Source organism: Styela clava, chromosome 10, assembly GCF_964204865.1.
Source record: "Styela clava chromosome 10, kaStyClav1.hap1.2, whole genome shotgun sequence".
In the NCBI taxonomy this organism is placed as follows: Eukaryota; Metazoa; Chordata; class Ascidiacea; order Stolidobranchia; family Styelidae; genus Styela; species Styela clava.
Genome location: NC_135259.1, coordinates 7102788 through 7130060, shown reverse-complemented (window position 1 = coordinate 7130060; position 27273 = coordinate 7102788). Strand labels below are relative to the sequence as shown.

At 34.0% G+C, this 27273-nt stretch overlaps 3 protein-coding genes across 8 annotated transcripts in view; 1 reads left to right on the top strand and 2 right to left on the bottom strand.

Annotated features, from left to right (window-relative positions):
* LOC120337319 (single-stranded DNA-binding protein 3-like) overlaps window positions 1–2621 on the bottom strand; it is a 37528-nt gene extending 34907 nt beyond the window's left edge. For all 4 annotated transcript variants that reach the window (XM_078117281.1, XM_039405080.2, XM_078117283.1 and 1 more), the window contains exons 1-3: window positions 2434–2621; window positions 1876–1948; window positions 1116–1177 (exon numbers count right to left, since the gene is read on the bottom strand). In XM_078117281.1, the coding sequence (XP_077973407.1) occupies window positions 1116–1177; window positions 1876–1948; window positions 2434–2489 (191 nt within the window). In that variant the 5' untranslated portion in view covers window positions 2490–2621. The remainder of the gene's footprint in view (window positions 1–1115; window positions 1178–1875; window positions 1949–2433) is intronic.
* A 3714-nt stretch (window positions 2622–6335) lies between these two features.
* LOC120337293 (uncharacterized) lies at window positions 6336–16334 on the bottom strand. Its single transcript, XM_039405041.2, has 16 exons — window positions 16194–16334; window positions 15515–15706; window positions 15102–15276; window positions 14395–14582; window positions 13406–13588; window positions 13112–13274; window positions 12911–13001; window positions 12155–12281; window positions 10634–10819; window positions 10006–10168; window positions 9591–9675; window positions 9261–9390; window positions 8892–9068; window positions 8293–8449; window positions 7580–7664; window positions 6336–6847 (listed from the first exon to the last, which is right to left on the bottom strand). Exons 1-16 carry the CDS (start codon window positions 16281–16283, stop codon window positions 6742–6744), a joined length of 2298 nt encoding a protein of 765 aa, XP_039260975.2. The 5' UTR covers window positions 16284–16334; the 3' UTR covers window positions 6336–6741.
* A 7726-nt stretch (window positions 16335–24060) lies between these two features.
* Window positions 24061–26666, top strand: LOC120337330 (uncharacterized). 3 transcript variants are annotated; one of them, XM_078117325.1, is made up of 3 exons: window positions 24061–24126; window positions 24287–24458; window positions 25450–26666. In XM_078117325.1, the coding sequence occupies exon 3, from the start codon at window positions 25476–25478 to the stop codon at window positions 26307–26309; it is 834 nt and encodes a 277-aa protein (XP_077973451.1). In that variant the 5' UTR covers window positions 24061–24126; window positions 24287–24458; window positions 25450–25475; the 3' UTR covers window positions 26310–26666. The 3 variants fall into 3 exon arrangements, with proteins under 3 accessions (XP_077973451.1, XP_077973452.1, XP_039261031.2); XM_078117326.1 differs by lacking the exon at window positions 24287–24458 and having other exon boundaries at window positions 25528–26666; XM_039405097.2 differs by lacking the exon at window positions 24287–24458.
* The last annotated feature ends 607 nt before the right edge of the window (window positions 26667–27273 follow it).

Here is a 27273-nt window from a genome sequence, read left to right as displayed (position 1 = left end):
GAAATTATGGGCCCCAAGGAAGTGCCAAGAACTATTGACACTGTGACAAACTATAAAGTGCGATTACATTATTATTAAACACAGATTGACGTTCGACTCAATGCAGTCCATGTCACTGTGATCAAGAAAACAGGTATGTGATAGTGAAGTCCACACAAAAGAATTTCTTTGAAAATAAGTTTAGAACGAAACTTTTTTATCTGGCAGGTACACTGACTGAACACTGGCGAGAGCCCACAACCAACTGAGTTTGACGGCTGAAAATTTATTTTAGAAGAATAAGTTACAAGTTGTGAGGAACTGGACTGTCCATTATAATATCTGTAAAATGAGCACAGGGACCCAATATTTCCCTTTTGTTGCATTTTATTCACCATTTGACGATCTTATTAAATCATGAAGCAGTCATCAATAATTATGTCCAAATAACAATATTTATTAAAAGAATTGTCATCATTTTCTCATTGATTCAATTAGCAAAAGATCTAGCTGGAATATCCTGGTTAAATTTCTTTCACGCAAATTGCATTACTGCAATCACTAGGGAAGAGATTATCATGAAGAAATTCTGGCATACTAAAATACCATTACAACATTCCAGCTACCAAAATAGTCTTTATTTCCTTAACATCACGCAATTATTAGAAAAATATACATTAATATTTTTTAAGATTATTAGTTCGAAGCAGAGGTCACGCGCTCACTCAAAAGTAACGGAGACTCATCTCTGAACAAAGTTATAATACAGACAATCACTGACATGCTACTAAAACTGTGTAAATTTAGGTTATTGTATTATTTATGTTATGAAGCAGTTCATTTGTGTAAAAAAGGCATTAGAAAGTTAGTGATGTTTCCTTTGCCACCCGAAAGATAGCATATGACAAAGATGAATTATATCACTGTATATCTCAAATTTTAAGCAAAATAGCATTTTTATATAAATTGTCCCAAAATAAAAAAACACAAAATTGGTAATCAAATTAATGGGTCACATTTATTTTGGGACATCCTGTATATAAAATATCTACAAGCATAGGATAAATCGATCACAATACCAAAATCAATAATACAAAAACAAAATTAAATTTGAAGAACAAATTTGAATAACTTACCACCACCAAGAATGTAAAAAACCCGGAGGATCTCCTAATGTTATACTTTTCTCCCATCGAATCTAACAAATGAAGAGCATAATTATCACATGCCATCAATATAACTTGTAATTATAATCGATCCATGCATTCCTCAATGTGAATCATACTCTGAGATTGCTACTCTAAACATTGGAATGAAATTTCATTCTATTTTATTAGGTGTCTAATCCAAATCGTTTGGAACATATCCTATAGAAAACATAACTTTTGTGCAAAGCGTCCTAGATTACTGAAACTTTTGGGTATGATCATACACAAACAAAAGTTGTGTATATTCTTCTTTTTCATAGAAAGAACGGTAATTAGGAAATTTATGGGTTTTAGTTTTTTTGGGAGTAATCCTGTAGCTGTAGTTCCCATAAAAAAGAACCGATATGGTAAAACTATGAAAAGACAAAAATACGAGATTATCGAAGATGCCAATGTTTAAAAGTTGATGACACCGCAACACGCAATTGAAGATTTTCAAAAATATCTCATTGGGTAAAATATGTTCTGTAAGGAATGATATAGGATATGGTATATTACATTAACTATCCTCTGAAACAACACCTCAACAACTGCTAGCGTGGAAAATTGATATCTGATAATGATAAGGCAGAAACCCTATCAATTCAACTGAAAGTTCTTGCGGCATAAATGCTTCAATAATTACCTAAGAATTTCGGAAATTCATTATTTCTTAGAAAAAACAGTACCGGTATATCATTATCCTTACCTCACTTAAAAATGTTTGTGCAGCTTTGTGTGCACCTACGTGTAGAAGATATTCATAAACATATAACGCCAACCTGAAAATAAAGCACATATTGCCGGATGAAATATATTAAACTGTTAAGTCTAATTCAGGAGAATATTTTTAGCTGATAAAGGATTGAGAACATTGATAGTCATGTAATTTTTATCATTTTTTATTATTATTTTATTTTGAACATGTTCAAAGTGGGTGTTAATGAGGCGTGTCATGAAAACGTCAGCACAATGTACCTGCTGTCAAATGGCAGCCCAATATTCCCTCTATGATGGGAGGGGGCATTCAAATGGTGATTGGGACTATATAATTAACCATTCTACTCCCGAAGGTAAACTGCATGCTGTAATATACCGGTAATCACAAAAATATTCATCGAGGTTATCACTTTTGCTCTTATGAAAACCCTACACACGCAGCATCTGATATGCAAGAGACCACTATGTTTTAGAGAGAAAGGAATTGTTTGATTCCCTTCCAAAAATCATGAAATGTCAAAAACAAGATGAAGAAATAGAACCATACCTTTCTCTGGCTTGTGCATCTGATGGAACATTGTTCCCTTTAGCTTTGCCATACATGGTGGCAAATATCAGTTTGAAAAACTAGACAAAATATTAAATCTTTGCGATGAGAACTTAGATAAGAGAAATCAGACAAATATAAACTTGGCTACCTGGCTATTTCTTGCACAATATTAATTACAAACATTTCTGTAAAAATGATAATAAAAAAATAGATTACAGGATCCTAATTGGTCCAATGACAGTGGATAAAACGACAACTATAAAGTTGAATTATTGAAGTTTTTATTCAGGATTGAAATTCAAAACATGATGTAAAAGCATAAACTTACATTATTCAGGTGTTCAAGCCACCTCCAATACACATGGAGCCATATATTTTTGAATTACCAGAATTTCTCCAGTTCGGTATTCCCTATTTAACACCAAAGAGATGGCGGTCATAGGGTTTCTTCCTGATAATAACATTATTATTGCAAGAGATACAACAGAAATATATCGACACCTCAAAACCAAACAGTGCTAAGTCCACTTTTCCAAAAAATGACATTTTTCAATTGCTGATTTTCCTGGACATAGCTCTACATTTTGGTCTATTTGCCTTATCTCTAGGTGCTCTAGATCTCAAGGCAGCTATGGACATAACCCTGCTTTTTTTAGGGCATTTGAAAACTAAACAGAGCTGTAGGTACTATAGTGGACTTAGCTCTGGATAACTGCATTGTAAGTTGGGGCTAAGTCCGTTTTTTGGACATAGCTCTTCTCAAAAAATATAATACAAAGCGCTAAGTCCATACCAGCCTCTACAATAACATAATAAAGGGGCCCTAAGTCCAATAAAATTGTTTCTGGTCCAGAAAATTGAGAGCCAAAAAGGGTTAAGTCCAAACCCCCCCCCCCCCCCAAAAAAATTGGGGCGGAGCACAAATTTTTTTATACAATCTAAATATGGCCTTCATTGTAACTTTGGTGGACCATAAAAACTAGACATCTTCAATGTAAGGTATTAGAGAAATAAAAAAAATAAACAAAAAAAAAACGTTTTTTGCATTTTTCTCAAAACTAGAAAAATGGACTTAGCCCGATTTGGATTTCATGCGTCGATATAGTTCTTTGTGAGAGTTGACCTCAATGACCGCACGATCATATGGTCATATTGCCCTGTCCATACCAAACAATTTTATTACCGTTGGATTTTTTATGTACTGTAGCTGTGTTTTTAAGTTGAGGAAATAATAAATCTCTCTCCGATTCACAAATTGGCAATTGGGCGTAATCTGCACTGCGCAGGAATACTAAAAGAAACGCAATCTAAAAATGACACCATTGTATTTTCCTAGGAAAAATAATCCGATTTACAGAAAAAAATTTCACCATAGAATTTGAGTTCTTAGCTTAAAACATCCACGGGAGAATTTTTGTCATGTGACAGCCGGCACACAGTAAATTATTATAGAGACAAGCATGGTACTATCTGACAAATAGAGTGTTTGTTTTATTGAATCAAATATTGGGACCTCTAAGAATCAGAGAACTGTGCCCTTCTGCAAGTAGTCAAGAAACAATTTTAGATTGTAGAATTTGTAGCCCCATAATGCTACAATGGCACTGGACCATGTTTACTTTTGACTTTGATGAACATTATAGGCCTACAAGGCATTCAAGTAAATTTTGATGGTCAATTTGGAAGAAAACAAACACCATGCTGGTACCAGAAGTCAACTTGATAACAGGCCAATTCAAACAGTTCAAATTATTGACATTTGCCAATTGTATATTGTACTTTATTCATTTTTAGTTAATGTATGGTAATACCATATAACCTACTCAACAGCAGTTCCAATTCTGCTGTAAAATTTCACTTACTAATCATTAAAATGACACTTTATTCAGTACAGACAAATTGCGAAACTTCAGACAAAATGACCCTATTTTCAGTGATGATGAAATGCAATATTTGCAACCCCGATTCATCATATGGTTACATTGTTCTATTTCTTCGGTATTTTCATTACGCCAGATCAGCCACAAAAGATATTAGTCATCTTGTGAAAGAAATCACATATAGAAATAAATTTGTTACAAACAGTTTTGAATGAAATAATTTAACGGGATATAGCTATAATAATATAGCTTTGTTGCTGTTACGTTGTTATCTGCATAAGTGATAAATTTATATCTTACACACTGCGTGACCAATTGTAAGGTTTCAAAGTTTCTTCGTCAATTAAATCTTGTTATTAATCAAAATTGAGATAGGTCCATAAAATTTTGTTAGAAATTGAAAGAATTTTTTACTTCTAAAAAATATTCCCACCCAAGCTGCGTTTATTAATTGGCATTTCGACTACAAGGCAGAGAATTCCCCAGATTTTATGATTAGATGTTTACCGGTAAGTCAGTAGACAGTGCCATATGGACGTTGGAGTTATCGATTAGCGCTTGATTTTATATTTCGTTTTTTTTTTAGCGTCCTTGATTAAGTAAGGCATGTATGCTCATGAATGTTATCTTGTGATGATGTGATATATAGGCTATATATATATAATTATACTTGAATTGAACATATTAAAGGAATAAGACAAAGCTATCGCACTGGAACACCATCTTCATCTAAACGGGAACTGTTGGGGTGGCACCATGGTGTCAGGCATTAAATTTACTTCCGCAACCCAGGGTGACACCATTACTGAAGTGCGTTGTTTTTTTTGAGTGTTTTTTAACAAAAAATTAATAATGCAACATTAAAAAAGTTTAGAATAGACATACTCATAATAGCGCTAACTAAAATATTAATATTGGCAATATACAGATATAGGTACAGATATATGGCAATTTTCGCCAAGATATGCCGGTTTTAAACTCAGAAATTTGTGACCAAAGTTAGCTGTTTGAAATTAGGTAATTTGACCTGTGGTAGGTTAGTTACACAGTTCAGCAGTTTGAAGTTATACAGTTATAGCTGTATCTGTGTATAGCGAGCGAATGATACGGTACGGTACTTTATTATGGAATTAGTGCCACATTCAGTTATTATACAGGTATATCTGTCATATACAGTTATATTTAGTACAAGCTGACAAAACAAGCCCTGTTTGTAAGTGCAGTACCGTACTCTGGTACTGGTACCGGTACCGTACTGGACCATTATTTCATACTGCATACCGGTACTGGATCATTATTACAGTATTCCTGTATTCAAAGGAATATAAGGTTATAGTAAATTAACTCAATCTGCCAATACTGTACCGGTACAAAATTGCAACTTCTACTCCAGTAGTCGAGTCCCCCATTCCTACTCCCAGTTTGTCAATTTAGACTGCTGGACTGAGCCCACATTTTGACATTTGCTTCCACTCTTCACTCGACAGCTTGGTCAGTTCTTCACCGGTACTGCCTCTAAACCTGCACGACTTTGCATAGTCTAGATTTTCTATAAAAACAGGCTTATCATCTTGTATTTATACTCGACTTAACTCTTTCAAAATCACCAAAAACACATAGACAGACACATATTTAACTTAGCTTTTCCCTTCACACGAACAGGCTCGCGTTGAACTCGAACTTGCAAATTCGACCCCCAATCAATTAACATTATTTGGCCATCTGGCGCCCTCAACTGATGATGAAAATTCACATTACTTGTGGAAGCGAACCAGGTGTCAGACAACGACTGTGTCAGATGACCCTTTTTTGCAAAAACAATTCCTGTTTAACTCAAAATATGTACCCTTATATAACTGCAGAGTAGCCGTAATAAATTGACACCCGTTGCTCATTCTCAGTCGTACCTCGTACAATTCCCTCTTATGACAATGCGACATATAGACGCACTGGCCGGAGACAAAATGTAACATCTATGCACTGACTGACATCTACAGAAATCAGACCAAATACTCAGAAGTGTGATATTTCTTTCAACGGTTTGAAATTTATTTTGTATGAAACCTGGCATGCCCTAAACATAATTCATAGAATTGAAAAAAATTATTGAAGATTGTACATTTATATTGTTTATGACAATAGCAATTTCTGTTACGAAATTTTCTAGAAGAAAAAATTGACGAAGAAATCATATTTGAAGCATATGGAATAACACATTGTATCCGTACAGAAACATTATAGTATATTGTATAAAAAAGAAGGTTTAATAAAATGCCACAAATGCGCACAATGTTATGAGGTTTTGCATCCAGTTTTTCAGACAGAGTTCCTTCGTACAATAGCGTCCACACATATTCAATTAAATCCAGATTCAAATTTATTTCTATTAGTATATTCAACTAAGTATATGTCATTTTATCGTGCTTCACAACATGATTCTTGTAATCAAAAGAAGAGCAAAGATGACGAAGACATTTGCACATGCAACATCTACTCCAGATCCAGATTGGAAGCCGATGTTTATCACGATGCTGTAATTACAAGGAATGGTATACAATTAGTAAAACTTTAATATTTGGGCTCATTGCTCTATATTCGTATTTATTTGAACCTCACAACTGGTTTATATTGCCAAATAAGATAGTAAATATATATAATATTTTTGCAATGTGCAATGCCATATAAATATCACTCCATTTGTGAAACAAATGAAAAATGTATTTATTCTTCCGAACTTCTGACGGCATTTCCACATTCAACCTCACTCACAAAAGTTTGTCACCCGAAGACCCCAACGGGAACTGGCAAAGACAAAATACAATAACAACGAAAACGAAGGATTCAAGATAATGTTACATAAGCAACAGTATTATTCATCTTTCCGTCCATTTTAAAGTTCATGAATTTAAAGTAAACCAAAAAGCAAATAAATAATCTTGGCGACTTCATGAGTTTTTGCATTAAAATAATTTCATGAAGGGCGAAATAATTTATGTTGGGTTGACTTTGATTAAATTGCTTCCGATGCTTAAAATATCACTATGACGGTCTATATTTTGAAATTGTCATTGTGTTCCTGTTTTGCAAGCTTACCACAAGATTTTATGCTATATTCTAAAGAATATTTTGTATTCGATAATCTACGTTTACTTTCGTTATTGTGTACTTTCTCACGAGGTCTGTTTTTCATAGGGGAGAGTAAAAATGTCTCTGTATCTATATTGATACTGAAACAATAGATAAATTATTGTAATAAAATGTACCATTGAGTGAAATTTGCCCTTTCAAACCTTTGTCCCAGTACGTGATTAACAGAAGGAACACTGACATTTAAAACCGGCTTGTCTTCTGTAAATAAAATATAAAAAAAGACTTTGGAACAAGTTGATGTATAAATATATAAATATAAGCAACGTATTGAATGTGATTAATCTGTTTTATTTTTTATAGTGCGCGAGTGTGCGTGTGTGAAAAATTTGATATATATATATATCTGAAGGAAAAAAAGAACCCATTCATTTTGGTAGTCAGTCAGTCAGTCAGTCCGTCAGTAGTTTTTTTTATCACATACCAAAAGTACACAGTAGACAAAAATAAATACGAATCACATATAAGACAATACTTTCAGTGTGAAGGGAGGCGCGATAAACCAGAAGGTACATATTTATTTTATATGTAGGGCAAAATTTTGATATTTCAGGATTTTCAAAGAAGGTTTTTATGTCCGTAGTCGACATGCAAATTGACCCGCGACAATTCTGAGTTGATGAACGACAGACAAAGGCGGACGAGCTGTGCCTGAAGCTTCCACAAGAATGTTCAGCGTAAACTCCTGTACGGACATATTTATTTTTAGGAGTAGTTATTCGAGGAATGCACTATTCTGCTATTTTACAACTAAGAAGTAAAAAGGAACATATAAGTAAAGTACGTTTTAATACAAAAGAGAAAACAGAAAGTTCAAAAGACTACCCACCTTCTAATTGTCCATATTGAACGAACACCGCAAAATTTTTCTCCATGAGGTTGAATGTTTCATTAGATTTACTGTTATTGGCTACAAGACACGAAGGAATTTTAAATACGCATCTTCCTACACCATCAATAGTTGAACTCAGTTTTGTTTCGATACCCTGCATATAACAAAAACAATAACAACACCTTAACATGATTAGAAAACTTTGAGGCTGTATATTCGAATATATCAACTGACATGGTTATAAGCTTGTTTATTACAACCCAATAAACAACCTCAAGTCTCAAAACAATGAACAGTGGTTAACAAACTGTGTCTACTTTTGAAATGTTACCCGATTAGTTCTAATGTGCACTTTGGCCAAACTGCAGCCCGAATGACAATTTTCGTTAGCGTTTTGGGATGAGCTTTTTATAATTTAAATTTTTTTTTCAACTTGTGACTTGTTGGTAGCTATCAAAACTTACCAAATACGAATTATTACTTCTATAATGATTTCATCAGCTCAATGAATAAGCGGTAAGAATTTTAAAAAAATATGTGAAAATTTTTGTTATTCTCTCCGAAATAGAGAGTGAAAAAATTCAAATGTTACACACCGAATGTTCAACATCAAACACTTTTTCGTCTTCAACGTATCCTGTTTTCATTTCTTCTCCTGTGCAGTAGAAAACCAATGCATCGTCTTGTGTGTCGGATTCAGCGAGTGTTACCGAAACGTATTGTTGCCCATTTCCAATGCCACCACTCAACTCCATTGTAAACGATTCATCAGTCTAAATGTATTTGCATATTCCTTTTGAACCAGAGGGAAGTAAGAATACGTCGACGATTGAATATTCCGAAAGGACACAGATAACAAAGGATGTCGTTACCGATCATCGGTTACTTGAGTCCAACAATTTTTTTGCATAAACGTACAGCTTACCTCACATAATAGTTACTTAAAAGTCACATAGTATACCGACCTGCTCGTACGCAAAGAAGGCACAATTCGGTGATAAGATCGAGCAATCACTTGGGTAACGTATACATTCCTTCAGCCCGTTACAACTTGCAGTGTCAAACACTTCATAATCTTTCTTCATATCTTCAACACTTCATATATAAGCAGTTATTTAACATCAACCAGTTAAGCACCGTAGTAATTAAAAAAAAATAATTTGAGAAGTCAGTAGATAGATTTAAGAGCGGTAGTACGTTGATCTAATAATCGTTGTATTATACTTCCTAGAAAACTGTGAATGAATACCCATCAACTCTAATTAATATTTAATTTTAAACACAGCGAAACTTACCATGTATAATCTCCTTCAGCCACACCAAGTGGATCGGGTGACATAAACACGCTCCTCTGCTTATCGTGGTAGGAGAGTCCGCCATCTTATGATAAAAAAAAGTATATTTCCGATAAAATAAAAAAGGCGAATATAATTTTATTGCTATGCAATATGTGTATATTCAAAGTAATCTCTGAATGTATTCAAATTGGAGTTTTGTGTGCTAAACTAGTATGCATCAGCTTAGTTCTTGTTCTACCAATATTATTTTATGGGAGTTTCTAGAGTCGTGAACAACGGAGAGGGATAGAGAAAGACTCAATATGGAATTGCAATTTTACCCAACGTAACTCTGGCCTGATTAATTATGAAAAGTATTGACTATTAGTCAGATAGAAATAATAAAAAAGGAGTTAAAAATATAATATATAACCTGCGTTTTTATTTCCCATTGCTAAAAGAAAGTGGTATCCACTTGTCAATAAATCGAACGAATAGTTTCTATTTTCTGACACTTGCTTTGTGACACAAGCTGGTCGGGTGAAGCGACAGTGACCAATACCATTTGTCGTTTTAGCCATCACATTGATTACGGACTGAAAAAGGGTAATTTAGAGATATTCCATTATATTGTCCATTTATTGTAGAAAAAATTCAATTGGGGCATCCTGCAATTACCGCCCGGTGTGGATTTTTACCCGCAGTGGGACTAGAACAGGTCATTGCTTTTACATAATTTCAAAATAAATATATTTTCTTAACCATGAATAATTTTTTTTACTAGTAAAGCAAAGAGTGGTTCCAATTTGAAAATTTGGCACTATTTTTTTCCAGATGCAGTACTTATTTGACGCCGAAATATGCCAAAAGTTCACTCGTATTAAACTTCTTAATAAAATCTTCAATGTGCGCTAAATTTATTTTTTTAAACCGGATGGAAATTGTTCATCTTGTTGCAGTTTATGTTGTAAGTTATGAAAAATCTGCCACATTTGTATTGAGAATAAAGACCGAAGAGTACTAGAAATACTAGTATTATAGTTATGATTACAACAGCTTACGTCCGACTTTATCAATGTAGTTGGAGGATGATAGAGCCTGCGTATAACTGCGGATCTGACATCATTTCCGTCACAATAGTATACGTCAGCATCTTGCATATCACCAGTCGGCGCGAATCCAACTGCAACATACTGTTGGCCGTTGCCAGTTCCGCCACTCAATTCCATTTCAAAGTCATTTCCAACCTATCGAAGTATAATAAATGGAAATGTAATAATTTGACTTGAGTATTGAGTAAAGTACTGAGTAAAGTATTGATTTTGTTCCTGTACAATTAGGTGTGAACACGGGCAAATTTGTTTTGATGAAATATATGTATTGTAACTGAATCAGAAAAAAGTCCACCCACAAAAATAAATAAATCGTTAGTTTTAATTCAAAAATATTCTGTACAGTGTACATAGAAAATTGTTTCACAACTAGTGACTATAGACCAGTCAGAGACCAAGAGCCGCATTTCGTTCTTTTTTACCGCGAGGAGCCACATTATAAACAAGAACACACATGAACATCAGATATACCTTTATTCGGCTCCGCTAGATTGCTAGTTTATTGTAAATGTCACAAGCCAACATGATTGTGACAGAAATTTATAAGCCACGTATTGTTATGCATGCCACCTAGTGTGATTTCTGGCATTCGCATACGCATGTTGGCCCAAACATTGACAATATCTTAAGCGCAGCTCGTTTGACATTGGGGTATTTTTTCATTGGCATGCTTTTCCTTAACTTAATGGTCCCTTCCCTTAAAGCTCATTTCAGTTGGTCTTCCTCGTGAAGATCGATTATCCTCAACTCAGTTGCAGCCTCATCTGCGACTAGAGGGCATTTCAAACAATCCGCTGTTTTATTGCAAAATCGTATATTCAATGTCATCCAACAAGTGCGCAGATGGTGCCGTTTTTATTTATGATATATCTCGAAGTAGAATTTGTACATCGATCACTGAAAATTTGTCACATAAATGACGTTTGATAACGGAATCGGATTTTCTAAAATACTCCCACATGTCCGAACCACGCTGCATATCTCTTGCAGCAGAGCAATCATGTACTATCTCGATTTGTGAATAATTTTGAGCGATAACGGGATAAGATCACGCGAAATTGCTTCATAACCATTGTGACGTAACAAGCTGAAATTATAAATTATTACGTCAAATGTCACGCTGCGGTCAATCGGTTAATTTTACCCGGTTAACGGTTAAAGTGTTTTCCCCGAAATTCCCAGCCCCAGTGTTCATGTATCTTCGACGCAAAAGAACAATGCACGATGAATCATAATATGTTTAATCGAAACAAGATGATTCGTAGTTTGCAAGTTTTATTTACTCAAAATAACGAAGGCGAAAAGAGACGCATAAACCGGCGCAAGAACCGCGGGTTTGGTCACGACTGCTATAGATTATAAATTCCCGATTTATAAACAACCTGTACGCTATGCATTTAAATTAGTGTTACGTTTCAGCAATCACGACCCTGAACATTTCAGTATTTGTTAACTTTTTCTTATTGTCACCTGAGTAAAAGAGAAAAACAAACAATCTGGAGATGACGGATGACAACCGGTTGGAAAAGTGACGCAATTTTTTGAAGTTGCGCACGTACTAGAATCTACAACTTCTTTTTCAAAATCGATGGCATCGCTGAAAAAAATTTCAAACAAAATTTATTGTCAGTTACAATTGTAGATACATTCACTCAGTTAGAATATACAAGCGGACATACGTGAGTTAAGTTTCATTAATAGGACGCTAATCATAAACCCTTGACAAAATGCGTTACTTGGAAAAACCTATATTTATAATTATTGACGAGCTTGTGTCAATTAGTTAAAACTCGTCATAAATACATACAATTTCATAACGAAAGCTGGAGTAAAGTGCTGTAATGTTATCCGCGTATCAAAACCATTTGGAAGAATCATACATATCGTGATAGATATATCAAGCTCCGCATTTGTACTACATTACAATAACTGGAGACAATCCTGTATTCGGAGTAACTCAGGTCGATTTACATTAACAGCGCGGCACATATAAAACAGACATGGTATGTGGCAGACAATGGTAGTGTCACAGACACGTCACAAGAAGGATCTTTTCTGCGAAATGTGCCGCTCGTCAATATAAATAAACTGTAGTAAGACGTAATTGCAAACTATGCTCTACAAATATTCAATTTATAAGCCTAAATATTTCTTCCACGCACACACGGGCCATATAAATATACAAATTGCTGGTTTAGTTTGCAAATCGTGGGCATGTATACATACCATTCATAGTCTAGTCCTGCTGGATTTCCAAGAGGCAAGGCTCCTCTAGTTGTCAGGCGTGTGTCATTCCCATGATATAACATCTTTCCATCTAAGAAAATTTAATCGAAATGAAATTACTTGCATTCAAATTTAGAAAATAAAAGTTGTAAATATTTCATCCACGAAAATCTGGATATGCCCATCCCTTTTAAAATCTACCTGGCGACATTTTCCCCATAGCAAGAAGTATGAAGTATGTTTCGCCCGGGAAGTCAAAATCATTTCTGATTCCAGCTGATATTTCTTTAGTTACGCAGGCTTTTCTGAAAAATACACATTGTGCCACTCCGTTTTCAGATGATGTCTTTAAGACTTGTATGGTCTGTGAAATAAAAAAAATTCAATTGTATCGTAGCCAACCTTTTATGAATTGAAATTTTTAAAAATTGATCTTATAGATTTATTTTCATTAAATTTATCATTTTTTTTCTATAATTTTGATTTCATACGCACCGTATCGTTTAAGTCCACCGGTCGGACTTCTCTTTTTCTAATAACAGCAGATCTTAGTTCATTTCCAGTACAATAATATAAATCAGCATCATGCATCTTATTTTCTGGTGCAAAAGCAACAGCCATATAAGATCCACCGTTACCGGTCCCTCCGCTCAATTCTATTTCGAATCGGTCACCAACCTGAATTAGTGTGTATATATTGTGATCATAATTGCTATAGCCACCTACATTGAATATCAAGGAACAAAGCGATTTCAAATCATGTAATCGAGGTGACCAATCAAAAATATCATATCAAGATTTTCAAGATTAGTCAACAAGTTTGTGACTTGGCTCGAGGTATTTTCAAATTTTGTGGTCTGAAATGTAAAGGCTAGTGATGTCTACAATGGACCGATTAACCGCGAAATAACATTATGGTCTACTTTTCAAAATGCAGAATGCCTATATGCCTTAGATGCCGCGCATATAGTAATTGGGGACACGCCTCATTACAGAGATGACTTCTAGTACCTTTATAATAAGGCATGAAAATCTACTTGAGTCGCAGTAATCAAGTTTGATATTAAAACATTTTTGATCAATAATGTCGATAATCAAACTTGTCTCTTTAGTTTAGTTTTCAATTGCAGAAAACGATGCCAAGAACCGTTCAAGTATTTTCAACCAAAAGCGAAATTGAAATCGAAAGCATTAATAACAAATTAGATTCAACAATTATTGTTGCAATGTTAAAGCAAATCACGCATATGCACCATGCAAAGTTTTCTCTAGAATAAAAACTTAAAAAAATGTAACAAACGAAGCGTTAAATGAAACTGTGTGTGAGAGAACTATTTGAAAAACCTTATTAATTAGAATAATTGTAGAAATACTAAATATAAAACTCAATATTTGATTTTGTGATGAAATCACTTTAGTGTAATTTACAGCTTTGTGCATTTCTAACTACAAATGGAACTTCGATTACATTTTTTTTATCTAACCTGACGTATGGCAAAGAACATGCAGTGTGGTTGATTGGTTGTGCAAGGAGAAGGCACCGCCAGACAATTTTTTCCGTTCTTTGAACATTCACTTTGATCAACAGGCTTGCTGTATTCAGCATAGATGGCTGATGCGAAATCTGTCTTTTCCATGTTTACGGCTCTATAAGTGTGATACTGCATCCCGCCTGAGAGACAGAAAAGAGATTATTTTCCACTGTCTAATAGCTAAATGGTTGGGTAGCCCAAGTCCTAAGGTGCAAAAGCCGACAGACATGGCCACTTTTATTCGATATCGACTGATAGTCTGTAGCTTATGTACTGACTGACCATTCTTTAAAATTTTTTTTAGGTGACCGTACATTTGAACCCACGTACATTTGAACCCATGTGTATAACCGCGGGTTCAATCTATATGCGGGTGCTACAACCCATGAGTTAGGGTTAGTATGGGTTCAAATATCCGTGAAACAAAAAAGTCCATAGTTGCAATAGTATGCAGTTGCAATTATCGTGGGTTCAAATGTACGTGGGTTCATATGTAATGGAACATTTTTTTTAAAACTTAGTACCTTACTCCAAGTGAACTTGCTGAGTGAAAACAGAACCCCCTCCCCCTCAGTATACACGTTACACTGAAAACACAGTATACTCGATTATCCGATCCGTTATGTTTTAATAAAAGCAAGTCATATTAACCAACTCACCCTGTGCATCTAGGTACCCAGTAGCAGTTAGAACATGGTATGTTTCCTTTTCGAAGTCGAAATCGTAAAGTACGTCATTCGATATACTTTTCTGTACTTTGATTGGTCGAAGAAATGTACATTTCAATTTACCTCCATCTGCGCTAACGGTTTTCAAAATAGCTCCATTCAGTTTCTAATAGATAAAGAACGAATATTTTGAATAACTGGGGAAAAGCCATAGATTTATTAAAAAACCATTTCCAAATCAATTAATGGCCAACATCCACGAATGCTACCGAACATAGACATTTAAAAAAAAAAGAAAATTCGGAATCATTTCGAGTTTTATACAATATAGTCAATGCAACCATTATGTATTATCGTATTGTATATACTTTATGCTGACGGATATATAGTTATAGACAACTCACCGGCAATTCTATGGGTACCGTTTGAAGTTCTTTAATTGTAAAGCTTTTCAAAAGAGCATTTGTACAGAAATAACCATCAGCATCTTGCATGAGTGCGTTGGGACCAAAGGCAACTGCAACATAACGTCTGGTTGCGTCCTGAGGTTGGATTTCTGTTGATATTTCAATCTCGAACATGCTTTCCAAACGCAACTAAAATGAGGATTTTAGTCATTAAGATGAAAAAGTCAAGAAATTAGTTGCTAAATTGAATTTAAACTTTATCTTGAAAAAAGAATTTGTACTTTAGATGCACACCGATCAGAATCCCATTTTTTTTTTATTGCCAGCTGGTATTTCAATTGTGGAAATTTGTCTACCGTCTTTTGAATTTACTCTTGATGTCGGATATGATTTTATTTTTACTTCGAAACATCTGAGACACAGCAAAATAGTTGTTTAATAATGCTAGCACGTATTCAAGTCATGGATAAATCGGTCCCCGTTGCCACAAATTTTCGGATAACTGCATCTCGATGACATCCAGTCACTCTACTATAGTTGCTGCTTGTCAATTGATTTTATTTCAAGAACCTTCACTTGCCGAATTATTTCTCTGTAGGTGCAGTTCGGGATTTTGCTTCAATAAAACGTACAAAAATCAAAGATTTAAAAAAGTATTTAAAAAGGCTTTACTCACAAATTTATACTTGAATTCAATTTCAGCGGATACCCATGTCGCACCTAGGACTAGGACAGCTGTAGTAATGATATGTGTCAGAAGCTTCATTGTGTACCACTCACTATGTAAAAACTAATATTATACTGCGTTATAAAAACAGTTGAAAACAACATAGGAATTCAAAAAAAGCAAAAGAACATCGAATGTATACAGTTATATTTTTGTTTACGTTAAAATACTAATAAAACATATCCTATCCCTAATCAATTGAACACGAATGAACCCAATCACGGCGGTCCTAGTAACAAACATATTTATTGTTTGTAATGTATAAACTTGTCCAAACATGTACTATTTGAGTTCACACACACGCCGAGAGACTTCCTGTGACGTTACTCTTTGTTATTTATATGTTTTGCTGCCTTGTTCCAGTTGCAGGATATGAATCGTTTTATTGGACAAAAAGCGAACTTATGGAAATTGTTGTTCTCTTGGAGGTGTTGTTTCTGTAACAAAAACGCTTTCTCTACAAATACCAGGCCAATCTATTTCAATTTTATGATATTTAGAGATGAAAGTATTCGAAAAAGGGGTATTTTATCTTCTTCTGTTTCAAAATTTCATCATTTCACCCAAAATTTACTTTTTTTTTAAATTGATGCACCGCAGTTTATAATTCACTTCAATGACTTTTACGGTGGTCATTTGTCCATTGTGTTCATATATTTGAGCATCGCTCTCTGATCTAATTTTTGCTTTCGTATTAGAGAACCATCGTTTTTAGGATCGATACTCGAGATATAACTTCTTTTTGTACATTCATTACTTTAGATATGTTTCCGAAATCAAGAGTGCAGAACTTCTTTCAGTACTTTTTACCTAAATGTAATTTATGGAATTTATAGAATCTTCTTTCCCATTATCGTTTTCATCTTCAAGTATTCTTTTTTTTTTGAGCCTAGGTTCTTTTGCTAGATATAATGAACAACATAGTGATATATAACGTTGGTAGTGATTGTAACACATATTTCTATTTCTGCCACATGCTACCAAGCTTAATGTGCGCTCGAAGTAGCAAACATATCATGTTTATAACAAGTTTAAGGCCTCAAATCTTCGAATGGTTAATCATTATGTCATCCTAATCTTCCAGATTTAACGGTTCAAATAATATCAATTTTTCTACCTAAACATCTCATTTCGCGCTAAATATTTATTCCATAAAACTCCAAAATCAGCTTATTTCTGTAATCACGTTTTCATGTTGTGTTAGCGTGACTTACAAGCAAAGGTGAATTGACCTGTCGTATGGTAAATGAATAGATTGAAATAAATGGTAACAGAATAAATTTTAGAAAGTTCAGGCTGATATTTTCAAATGTCTTTCGTCTAAACATATAGGTAGGTCTGTGAATCGCACATGGTGGAGAATAACAATCACAATCAGAATTTATCTTCTGCAAAGTATCCTCATTAGGCTCATACTCAGGGTTGTATTAGCGAATTAATTTGATTGTTTACTCAATAATCTAAATAATTTAATTCCGTCAAATTAGCATTGATCAATGTTTTAAACTTCTTTTATACACAAAAGCTATACTGGTGCAATGATAAAATTAAAAAAATAATATATTGTACTATGGCATTTCATCACATTCAATAGAATGATGGGTCGATGAGAGTTCACATCCCGAAATAAGAAATCGGAAAACCCAGTATGTGGTAGCGCATTTTTAAATCGACAAATGTGTTGCAAATTGCAAAATGAAAAAGTACTGAAGTAATAGTCTTCTACAACACACTTGCACTTAATTGACTTGAATAAAATTAATTCAAAGAAATTTTGTCGCAACAACAACAAATATTTAACAAAACAATCTATGAGTGCATTTTGCGTCAAAAAAGGAAAGTGTAAAAATTGATAACGATTTCTACATTTGTAATAAAAAAAAATACTAAATTTGCAAAGAATGTAAAAAACACCTTACAAAATGGTTATAGTTCACCACAACTATAGTTATTTCCTCGATATTTGTTTTTTCTCGAAATCATGAATATTCTAAAGCAAGTGGTCACTTAATCCTGACTTAGGAACTAAAAAAAGGTGGCTTGGAAGCAACGTCGTCAAACCTTGGGGCCTTGTCCTGCTAATGAAACTCATAAATAAATAGTCATATTCACTATTCTTTTACATTTTCTGCGTGCTGTCATTGTGCGACCAGATATGCTTTTTGTATTCAAAGCACAAAACAGATTTAGGCATGCATCACTTCCAGCAAATTATTATTTAATATTATTATTATCAAATATTATTTATTAAACCATACATACAAATTAGTAAATAATTTTTTTTGAAGGATTATCCATGCGATACTTTTTGTGGATGTTAAATGCCGTCCACACCTTGTACGACAATACTCCATACTTCAGACGCATTATTATTTACCAGATGCGAGTAGGACGAGATTTCATGCCTGTACGCATTTATAAGAAAATACAATACCAACTAATCAAACTGTATATTGTTCTTGCCAGCCTCTATCATTCCCACTGTAATATCCATGTTTTGCCACGCCTAGAATCTTCCAAAATCTTACTTTCACGTTTGCAACGATTTTCTTAGCCCCGTGACTAACGTAGCCTGCTAAATTTAGCAAAGTTGTAAACGTTTTACTACCTTTTCTAAATTTTCATTTTCTTCTAGGTCAAATAATCAATTTAAATTTTAAGAACAACATCATGCTTGATTTATTAGTAATTCTAATAATAAGATGTCAATATATCACCAGGTCAAGATTGAACAAATATAATCGAATCATAGTATTCTGTGCGAATGTTTGGAAGTTTTATGCACGATTTTATGCGTATTTCAGGAAAAGAAGATAGTTTTACGCTTGAGTATCGATTAATAGACAAAATTGATCTTTTTCCAGTGTTATGCATTGAACAAAGGGATATATTGCGGAAGCGATGTGAAGCCACCATTTCGTAATGACAAAAAATCATAAAATATACTCGAAAAGTAGATTAATTCAATTCATAATGTTATTAATAAATAATATTCAGTATATAAATTCTAAGGTTATGTTCATTGCAAATGGGTTGTAAATTGTAAGTTGAATGTGGATGATTTATACCACGCACAAGGAAGATTCATGACATGTGTTTTGAAGTGGAATCACTTTTTATTTTTAACAGCACACGCAAAATAACAACGAATTGTGATCACAGATCGCGTAAAGAATTAAGTATGCACTCTAGAACATCTTTAGAATAAACTTGGAATGGTAGAAAATTCTAAAAGCTGATGAAAAAAAATAGTAAAGTTACTATTTCTGAGTAACGCAGAACGCATTCTGTTTTGAACTATTATTGCCGATGCATGGCCTTTCCTTTCATAAAATATAGATAAAACAAAATACCATTGTCGCCTTATTGAACTACCATAAATTTTCCTCAATTTCACTTTATATTTCTATCAGTATTTTGCGGTTATCATTTACGTCACGTGACGCACTAAGTTAGAAACGGTTTATATAAATCTTAAAATCAATTTATATCTGCAGATGATGATCAATTCCAACGAATAATGTGTAAATAGAAATTGTTGAATGTTTAATATAATTAATGAATATGAAGTTTCGATCATGTTTGTACTGGAATTTCTTGACTTTTATATATTGTATCTTGCAAGGCTACAAAGTCGAGTTTTTCCATAACTCCGATACTCCATGATAAATTACCTACTTCCGCTTATTGCGGATCAACACTTATAATTGAATTCTTGATTAAACTTTGTAAATAAATTTTTTGTTTTATGCATCCGACAGTGAATATGCGCTGAAAGGGAGATGATACCTGCCATGGCTTCTATTTTCCTTACTTTTTTAATTGACGAAGTTAAGTTGACGAACTGTATCCGATATTGAATTATAATAGTGACGTACTGTCTTGTGGCATTATTGTATGAAATTTGGCTGTCGAGTGAACTTAGTTCACCAGCGTTTGCTGATTGTTACGGCCATGAGTGTGCTTACTATAATAGCCTTCATAAAAGTTGAGAGCCATAGCTCTGGCCTTTAATTGGGTAAAATTTTCATGCGTGTCCCAGGGAGAAGAAAGTCGATAAGACGGAGCAATCATATGGCGAACCACACCCTCTCGTCTTTTTACCGGTCCATGCAGGATATGAGTTGACTAGACGCATGTATTTTCTGGCGCAGGAAGCTGTAACCGATCGGGGTTATGCGAACCACCATAAGATTGCAAGGAGATGGGCGGTCAATAAGTCTAGCGAAAGGAAAGTTTCGTAAAGATCGTAAAGTTTAACAAAAAGCAAGCCAGCAGTCTTGCGGAAGCATAAACCTATTTACTTTTCATTGACTTTTTGTATCCATTGCTAAAAAAGCATATCAACCCAATGAACTCGCATATTTGCAAAAAATTATAATTACGTAATCTCAATTATGTGATCAATATCAAGCGACCGAAAAGTAGTTTTGTTGGCAACAAATCCATAAATTTGTCGAAATTTCCTACATTAAGACAACTTGACATAAAAACAAAATGCACATGGAAAATTCAGTGAACATCCCGTCATTTTTGTGTAATGCTGTCGGGTTGTCTGCCTGCATTTCTTATGACAACAGAGAATTTACTATTAATTAATGTATAAGTACTTAACAGATAGAGCGTCGTCATATGACTGACTGTATCATGGTGAACAGTTAAAGGTACCAACTTAATCTACTTAATGGTAAGAGAAAAGTAAATTCTACATCTACACCAAATGTCAATGCCGGTACAACGCGGCAACAATGGAAATTGTGGGATCTTTTCGATATTTAAATCGTTTGTATAAAACTATTATCACTTTTCACGAAACTTTAATATTTCACAAGCACAAATAAAATGATATTTGAATAGTTGTTGTTGTAAGAGGTGAGGCATGTAGGAAGACTCCAGTCTGAATTCAGTCGAAAAACTGTATTATAACTCCTAAATATTATTTGCTCTTTCTAACTGGCTTTTATATGTAAAAAATCAATAATTTCAATAATCGTGTTAGGAAAACATTAAATTATCATGTTACGAATGATAACGGTTTTGCTTCTATGATATATAGAAGTAAAATGTTCACCCATTTGCCAAAAAAATCCAGTCTTTCACCCAAGACTTGAGTAATACAGGACCTTGTGCGTCATCGCAATAAAAAATTAATTAAACTCAAATTGAACTCTAACTTAATTAATGTAAGTTTATACGGTAGCGATATCGTATAAAATATGCAGTTATTTCAGAGTCATTTATCTTCGATATTTTATAAAAGACATATGTTTGAGGTATTTTTATTGTAATTAATCAGTTGCGTTCAATCATTTGTTAGAAATCAATTGTCAAGTAATTAATAAATTGATGGTTTCTGTTTTTTGAGTCAATCTGAATGACCTATTTACACCAGGGCAAAAATTACATTTAAATACAACAAAACATAAGAAAATTTTGAACACAGTGTCATCATTTTCGCATGCAAAATGTTAAGTTTCCCCTTTGCAACTATTCTGAGTTTTCAGTTTCGTATTTATGGTGGGAATTTACTCATTATATCGATTTATTGAAGCAAAAACGGAACTATGACAACAATTCGTTACACTAATATTAAAAGTGCTTATAGCCATTGACTTCAAAATTGATTAATTGATACAGATGTTGTAAATTTATCTGTATTATCTGTCGCAATATTTATGTCGATTTGCATAATTTCAATAGCCCATAACACCTGTAATAAATGGAGAACCCGGAATCTATGTTTGGTGCAGAAGGGTAAAACATCCTACCTTGCTCATTTTTAGTCATATGAAATTGATATATTCATTTAATTTACTACAACCTCTTTATATATTTAAAATTACTAGCAAATGACCACCATTTTACTGAACTATAACATAAAGCATGTGTGACTGAAAGTTAAGAACATCTTGTGATAACATTGATTCACTAAGGTAAATACATTAGTTAGTTTAAAACCCGAAACCAAATAAAAAGAATGAATAAATATTCAGAAACATGCCAAAAATTCTGCAAGTTAATCTATATTGTTCAGGTTATTTTAAGGCTCTGGTGAACGCTTTTCACTATATGCTCTTTGGTAATGACTATCTCTTATATCAATGCATTCCCGTGAATTAAATTCAATCCAGGCAAAGAAAATGTTTCAATAAACGTTATCGAATAAAAGACGATGAGCTCATTTCATCCTTAACCATTCAATCCGTACCTTCTCACAAGCAATGACTGAAAATTCATTACGTTGAATGATGGAGTCACTTGATGTACAGATATACACTGAAATGTAGCTAAATTGAAAAATATTCGGATTTAAGTGTTGTATTGAATATGAATAAATGTATAATTTTTTTTTCCAGAAGTGCGTAATGCTAAGATTGTACTTCAATTGTCTTTAAAAGTTGTATCATAAATAACAAGCTATAATGTTTAATTAAGATCAATTCTTCAATTTTGAATGAAGTTTCCTTTCGGCAATGATGGACGGAATAATGATGAAGATAAAGAATTGCTCAATTTGGAAAATGTCGTTTCTTCTGGAATTCCTCGTCAACTCGTAATCATCTTCTTTTCTTGAAAATACAACCCACATATCCGTTCTAATTGCTTGATTCTTACGTCTAGTTTTCACAGATTTATTATTCAGGGAAAATTTTTCTAAACCTTATCTCTGCAATATTTATTATTCGATTTTCATTTTTTGTATGTCACCATCGAACAACATACGTCTTTCATTAAGATTTTAATTAAGTGACTTTTGCACGTAGCTTCATCATAGCTTTGAATTTGCAGAAGATTAGAATATTTTGAAATGAATTTATGTGAATTACAAGAACCTCTTCTTTGGTGTTTGAAAGCACGTGTCTGTTTTTCTCGCACTTCTTTGGCTTTGAGCTTTTTCTTTAAATCATAAAGCTTCAAAGTATCACAACTCGTGAAACCATTCAGAACAATAAAAATATTATGCCCCGGTTGTTTTATTGTTATATATTGAGTGACTGGGCAATAAAGCAGTCAAAAAATTGGTACTCCAGTGGTGTGTGCACCAGGTTAGGGTTAGCCCATAATTTTATTCCGATGTTTCTCATTTTCGTTCGATTACGAGTTCGGGGACTGTCTGTAGTGGCCAAGTGATGTTACCCCCTGCCTATAGTAATCAGTCCATTTACACAAACTGGATGTAAAGTAGGCGAACGAAATTAGTTACCTACATATTGGTGCACACCATTCTGGAGCGCCAAACAAGTATCGAATTTTAATTTCTGGACACTTCAGTGGACATAACGATCTTTTCAATATTATATTGTTATTCTTGCCTTTCTTTTTTTTTTTGTCATGATAGAATCGCTTTCTCTTCGAATACTGGACGAATTGCTTTGAAATTTTCAGGGGTTAAAGATTGATTTTTTTGCCAAAAGGCTGTTACTTTTACCCTTTACAAAAATTTCTGTGGTCTTCAAGAGATTCGTTTTTTAGGTGTCAAAATAAAACATAGCGACACCTTGTTACGTATCCATATAGTTGAACATAGCTCTCTTTTTTATTTAATAATTACCGTTACTTGAAGGATTTATTTTGTGGGCCATGATGCGTGGGTTGTCCATGGCCGCCTTGTAAATGATCTAGATTCTGAACAGAAGAGGGAATCTATACTGAGCGGTTTATTTGCTTTTTTACATGACTTTTTGTATTGCTTAATAATGATGTAAATGCCATTTTGATTCAACATATGTCCTACTTAATCTGTTAATAAAATATTTATATTTTGTAACGTAATTTGAACAAATCGTTGATGTGTACAAACCTTTTTTGCCAATTTAGCGGGCCAAGTCAGTGGAGCTCAACTACTATTCATTGAAGATAATACACCACTAACACCAGCAAGGTAAGAGGATCATGGCTTTTGCGTTGAATATAGTTCGGTGGTATGAAATCAAGTATTCAAGTATTGTCCGATTGTTTATTATTGTTCAAGCATATTTTGTATACAGACTGGGATTCAAATGGTAAGTTTAATATTTTTTACATTTTATATACACTTGTAGAACGGTAAAGCGAATAGCACAACTTACAATGCCTACAATAGGACACAATGTGGACACACCGAAACGTGAGAGGATTCCCTGATATAGTTTAACGAGCGATTAGTCAGAACCAAACATCAAATAAGCCAATTACTGGATTACTGTATTGCATATCAACCGGATTTGATTCACTGTATGTTGGGGATACTACTTTCGTTTGATTTCACTTCCTTTGCGTTTAGGTTATAAATCAAGTTGGAGATGTAGTTGGTCGTTTAGTTGTTTCTAAGCAAGTTCACGAGCGCACAACTAAACTTGAAAAAACACCGAATACAAAAGATATAAAGTAGATTTTAGACTATGCTTATGTGTAGGCCTAATAAACTTCAAGACAAGTCAAAACTCAGTTAACAAATATAACAACAGTTCAGATAATATATAATAGAGTATTGCACATATAGTTTATTATATACTACAATCCTAATAAACTGCTTGTACCTCAGGCACGTTAGAAAGAACTTTAGACTGTAACCCGAAGATTATCAGTGTTCGAAGCTAATCACAGCTTCCAAACTTACCGGGAATACCGGCATCCCAGGCTATTATTTTTCCGGTGAATTTTTAAACTAGTTTTGTCATTGTATAAGGAATTGAGAAAATTGATATTGTCATTCGGTGAATTTTTAAACTAGTTTTGTCATTGTATAAGGAATCAGGAAAATTAATATTGTCTTTATTCATTCAAATAATACGTAATACGGGTCTTGATATTAACTTAAGTTTGTAAACTGAACCATGTACGGTACAACCATGGCTGAAGGATGTATTTCAGTCGAGACCCAGTGGCTCAAAAGTGTGTACCAATGTTAGAAAAAGCATTTTCAGTCATGAACTCGCCGGATATAATCCAATAATTACCATAATTAATTAATCAGCCTATGAACGGTTTCATATCGCCAAAAACCCTTCATACACCACAGCACAATCTATGTTCAATCCACGAGCGCCGAGGCACATCATCTATTGCATAAAATAAAAATACTATAGTCTATTCTATAGTCAACTGAAAGTGTTTTTTTTTACATACTTACAAGCCTCTTGGCGCAACTTTTTGAACAAACTTTGATCGTAACATTTTTTTTGTATCAAATATTTCCCATATTTTACGACATATCGTATTTCAGAATCGTAAATACTATTATTTTACGTGATGTCAGATATAATACCTTGCTCTTTTTCAACATTACGTTTCAAAACGAAAGCAAGATCAAAGTCATGCTGTGTGGAAAAAACACCCTGGTCTGGCGATGAACTGCTTGTCTTTGACAACCTGTGGGAATCCAACATGTCGTCGTCTATGAATAGTCTTGCTTCTTTTGCGAAGGACCGTCCGCGCAAAAATTCTTTCGTAGCATCGTGTGGTATAGTAACCATGTCATGTCAAACTAGCACTTATCAAACAAGGGCCAAGAAGGGCAAAAATACTCAAGGCTTAAACTACGATGAGGTAATATGCTCCGACTCGGAAGACGAAGAAAATGTGAACAAATGTGAAATTGTTATGGCAATTGCAATATGCTATGATCGATGTGATGGAATCATGGACTCTGCGATGCTGATAAGATTAGTTGACGTAGAAGATTCGCTGCAGTGGAAACCACGCCGAATTGCCGATCATGAGATTTTACATGCTCAATTGTCTCACGTAGTTCACGAGATTTATGCCTGGTACGTAGCGGACAGTGCCGAGCATTACGTGATCGGCTTCAAGGATTTGAAAGGTTCGAAATATTACTATGCCGCCATCGGTGAAGATGGCCTACTTCGTCTTGCAAGTGATTTTGATCCGCCTTACACATTAAATCGATCAGATATGTCTGAAGATCCAAGAGTTATTCGCTATCACAAGAATGAGCATTCGGGGCGACACTTTCTTCAATCAGTCAAATACGCTGGACATTTCATTAACGTAACCAATGGTTACTTGAAGGCCGAGGAATCGAAAGAGCGAAATTCAACTTCTTGGCTGCTTAGACCTCTATAAAGTTTTTTTGCCCTGATGAATTTCTTTTTGTTGTGTATGATATCATATAATTGGGCACGTATCTCATTCAGCTAATATTTTTATTATTTCAACGCTATTAATAATTTAATATTGTGATTCAAATATCTTATAAAGTTATGATACCTATTTGTGCGTACATTCTATAATATTGCTATAATTATATTTTTGCTGAGCTTATTTAATGAATGTAAACAATAACTGTCTATTTTTACAATATATTCAACATAACTATACAACCATGGCATTCCAATATACTATTTACTGTAGCAGTGTTTGATTGACTGGACTGAATGCGTTATAATATCATTATAGAATGCGTTGTTTTTATTTAGTAAAATGTATGTAAAAATCAAAATGTATCCACGAAATAGCTAGTCTGTATGTTTATGTAGAAGGCGGCGAATTTTAGGGCAACATTAGAATGCAAATCATACAAATGTGGGAATCACTAGTATTAGAAAATGTGTTGTTAAAATGTAAAACATTGATTCGTGACATTAGTATTTCTCGAGACGCGTTAATCCCATAGTAACCTTAGATGTCTTTATTAGCTGTGCATGAGAGAATGACGTTCCGCGCAACACGCATGCGATTGATGCGTCATAAACGCAGTATGAAATTAATTACGCGTAGCATGTTTTGTCGGGGGAGATGTATCTCGGATATTTTACATCGCTGGAAACTGAATCGTGTTCCCGCGAGTTTCTACATCAATGACGTTTGAACCTGTTGCTGACTTTTCTATTCTTTACAAGTAAAAATATTCTTCACTCCCCGTTGGTATCGATCTTCTTTTCCTATTTTTTGATCTGGTTAGGGAATGTAAATATTGCCCGAGTGAGACTTTGCTGTCGACTCAGATTTTTAAAACAGGATGTGGAAGGCCCACTGTTTCAGCAGCAATCTACATTCAGAGTTGCAGTTGCAATCGAGTCTTTCGCTG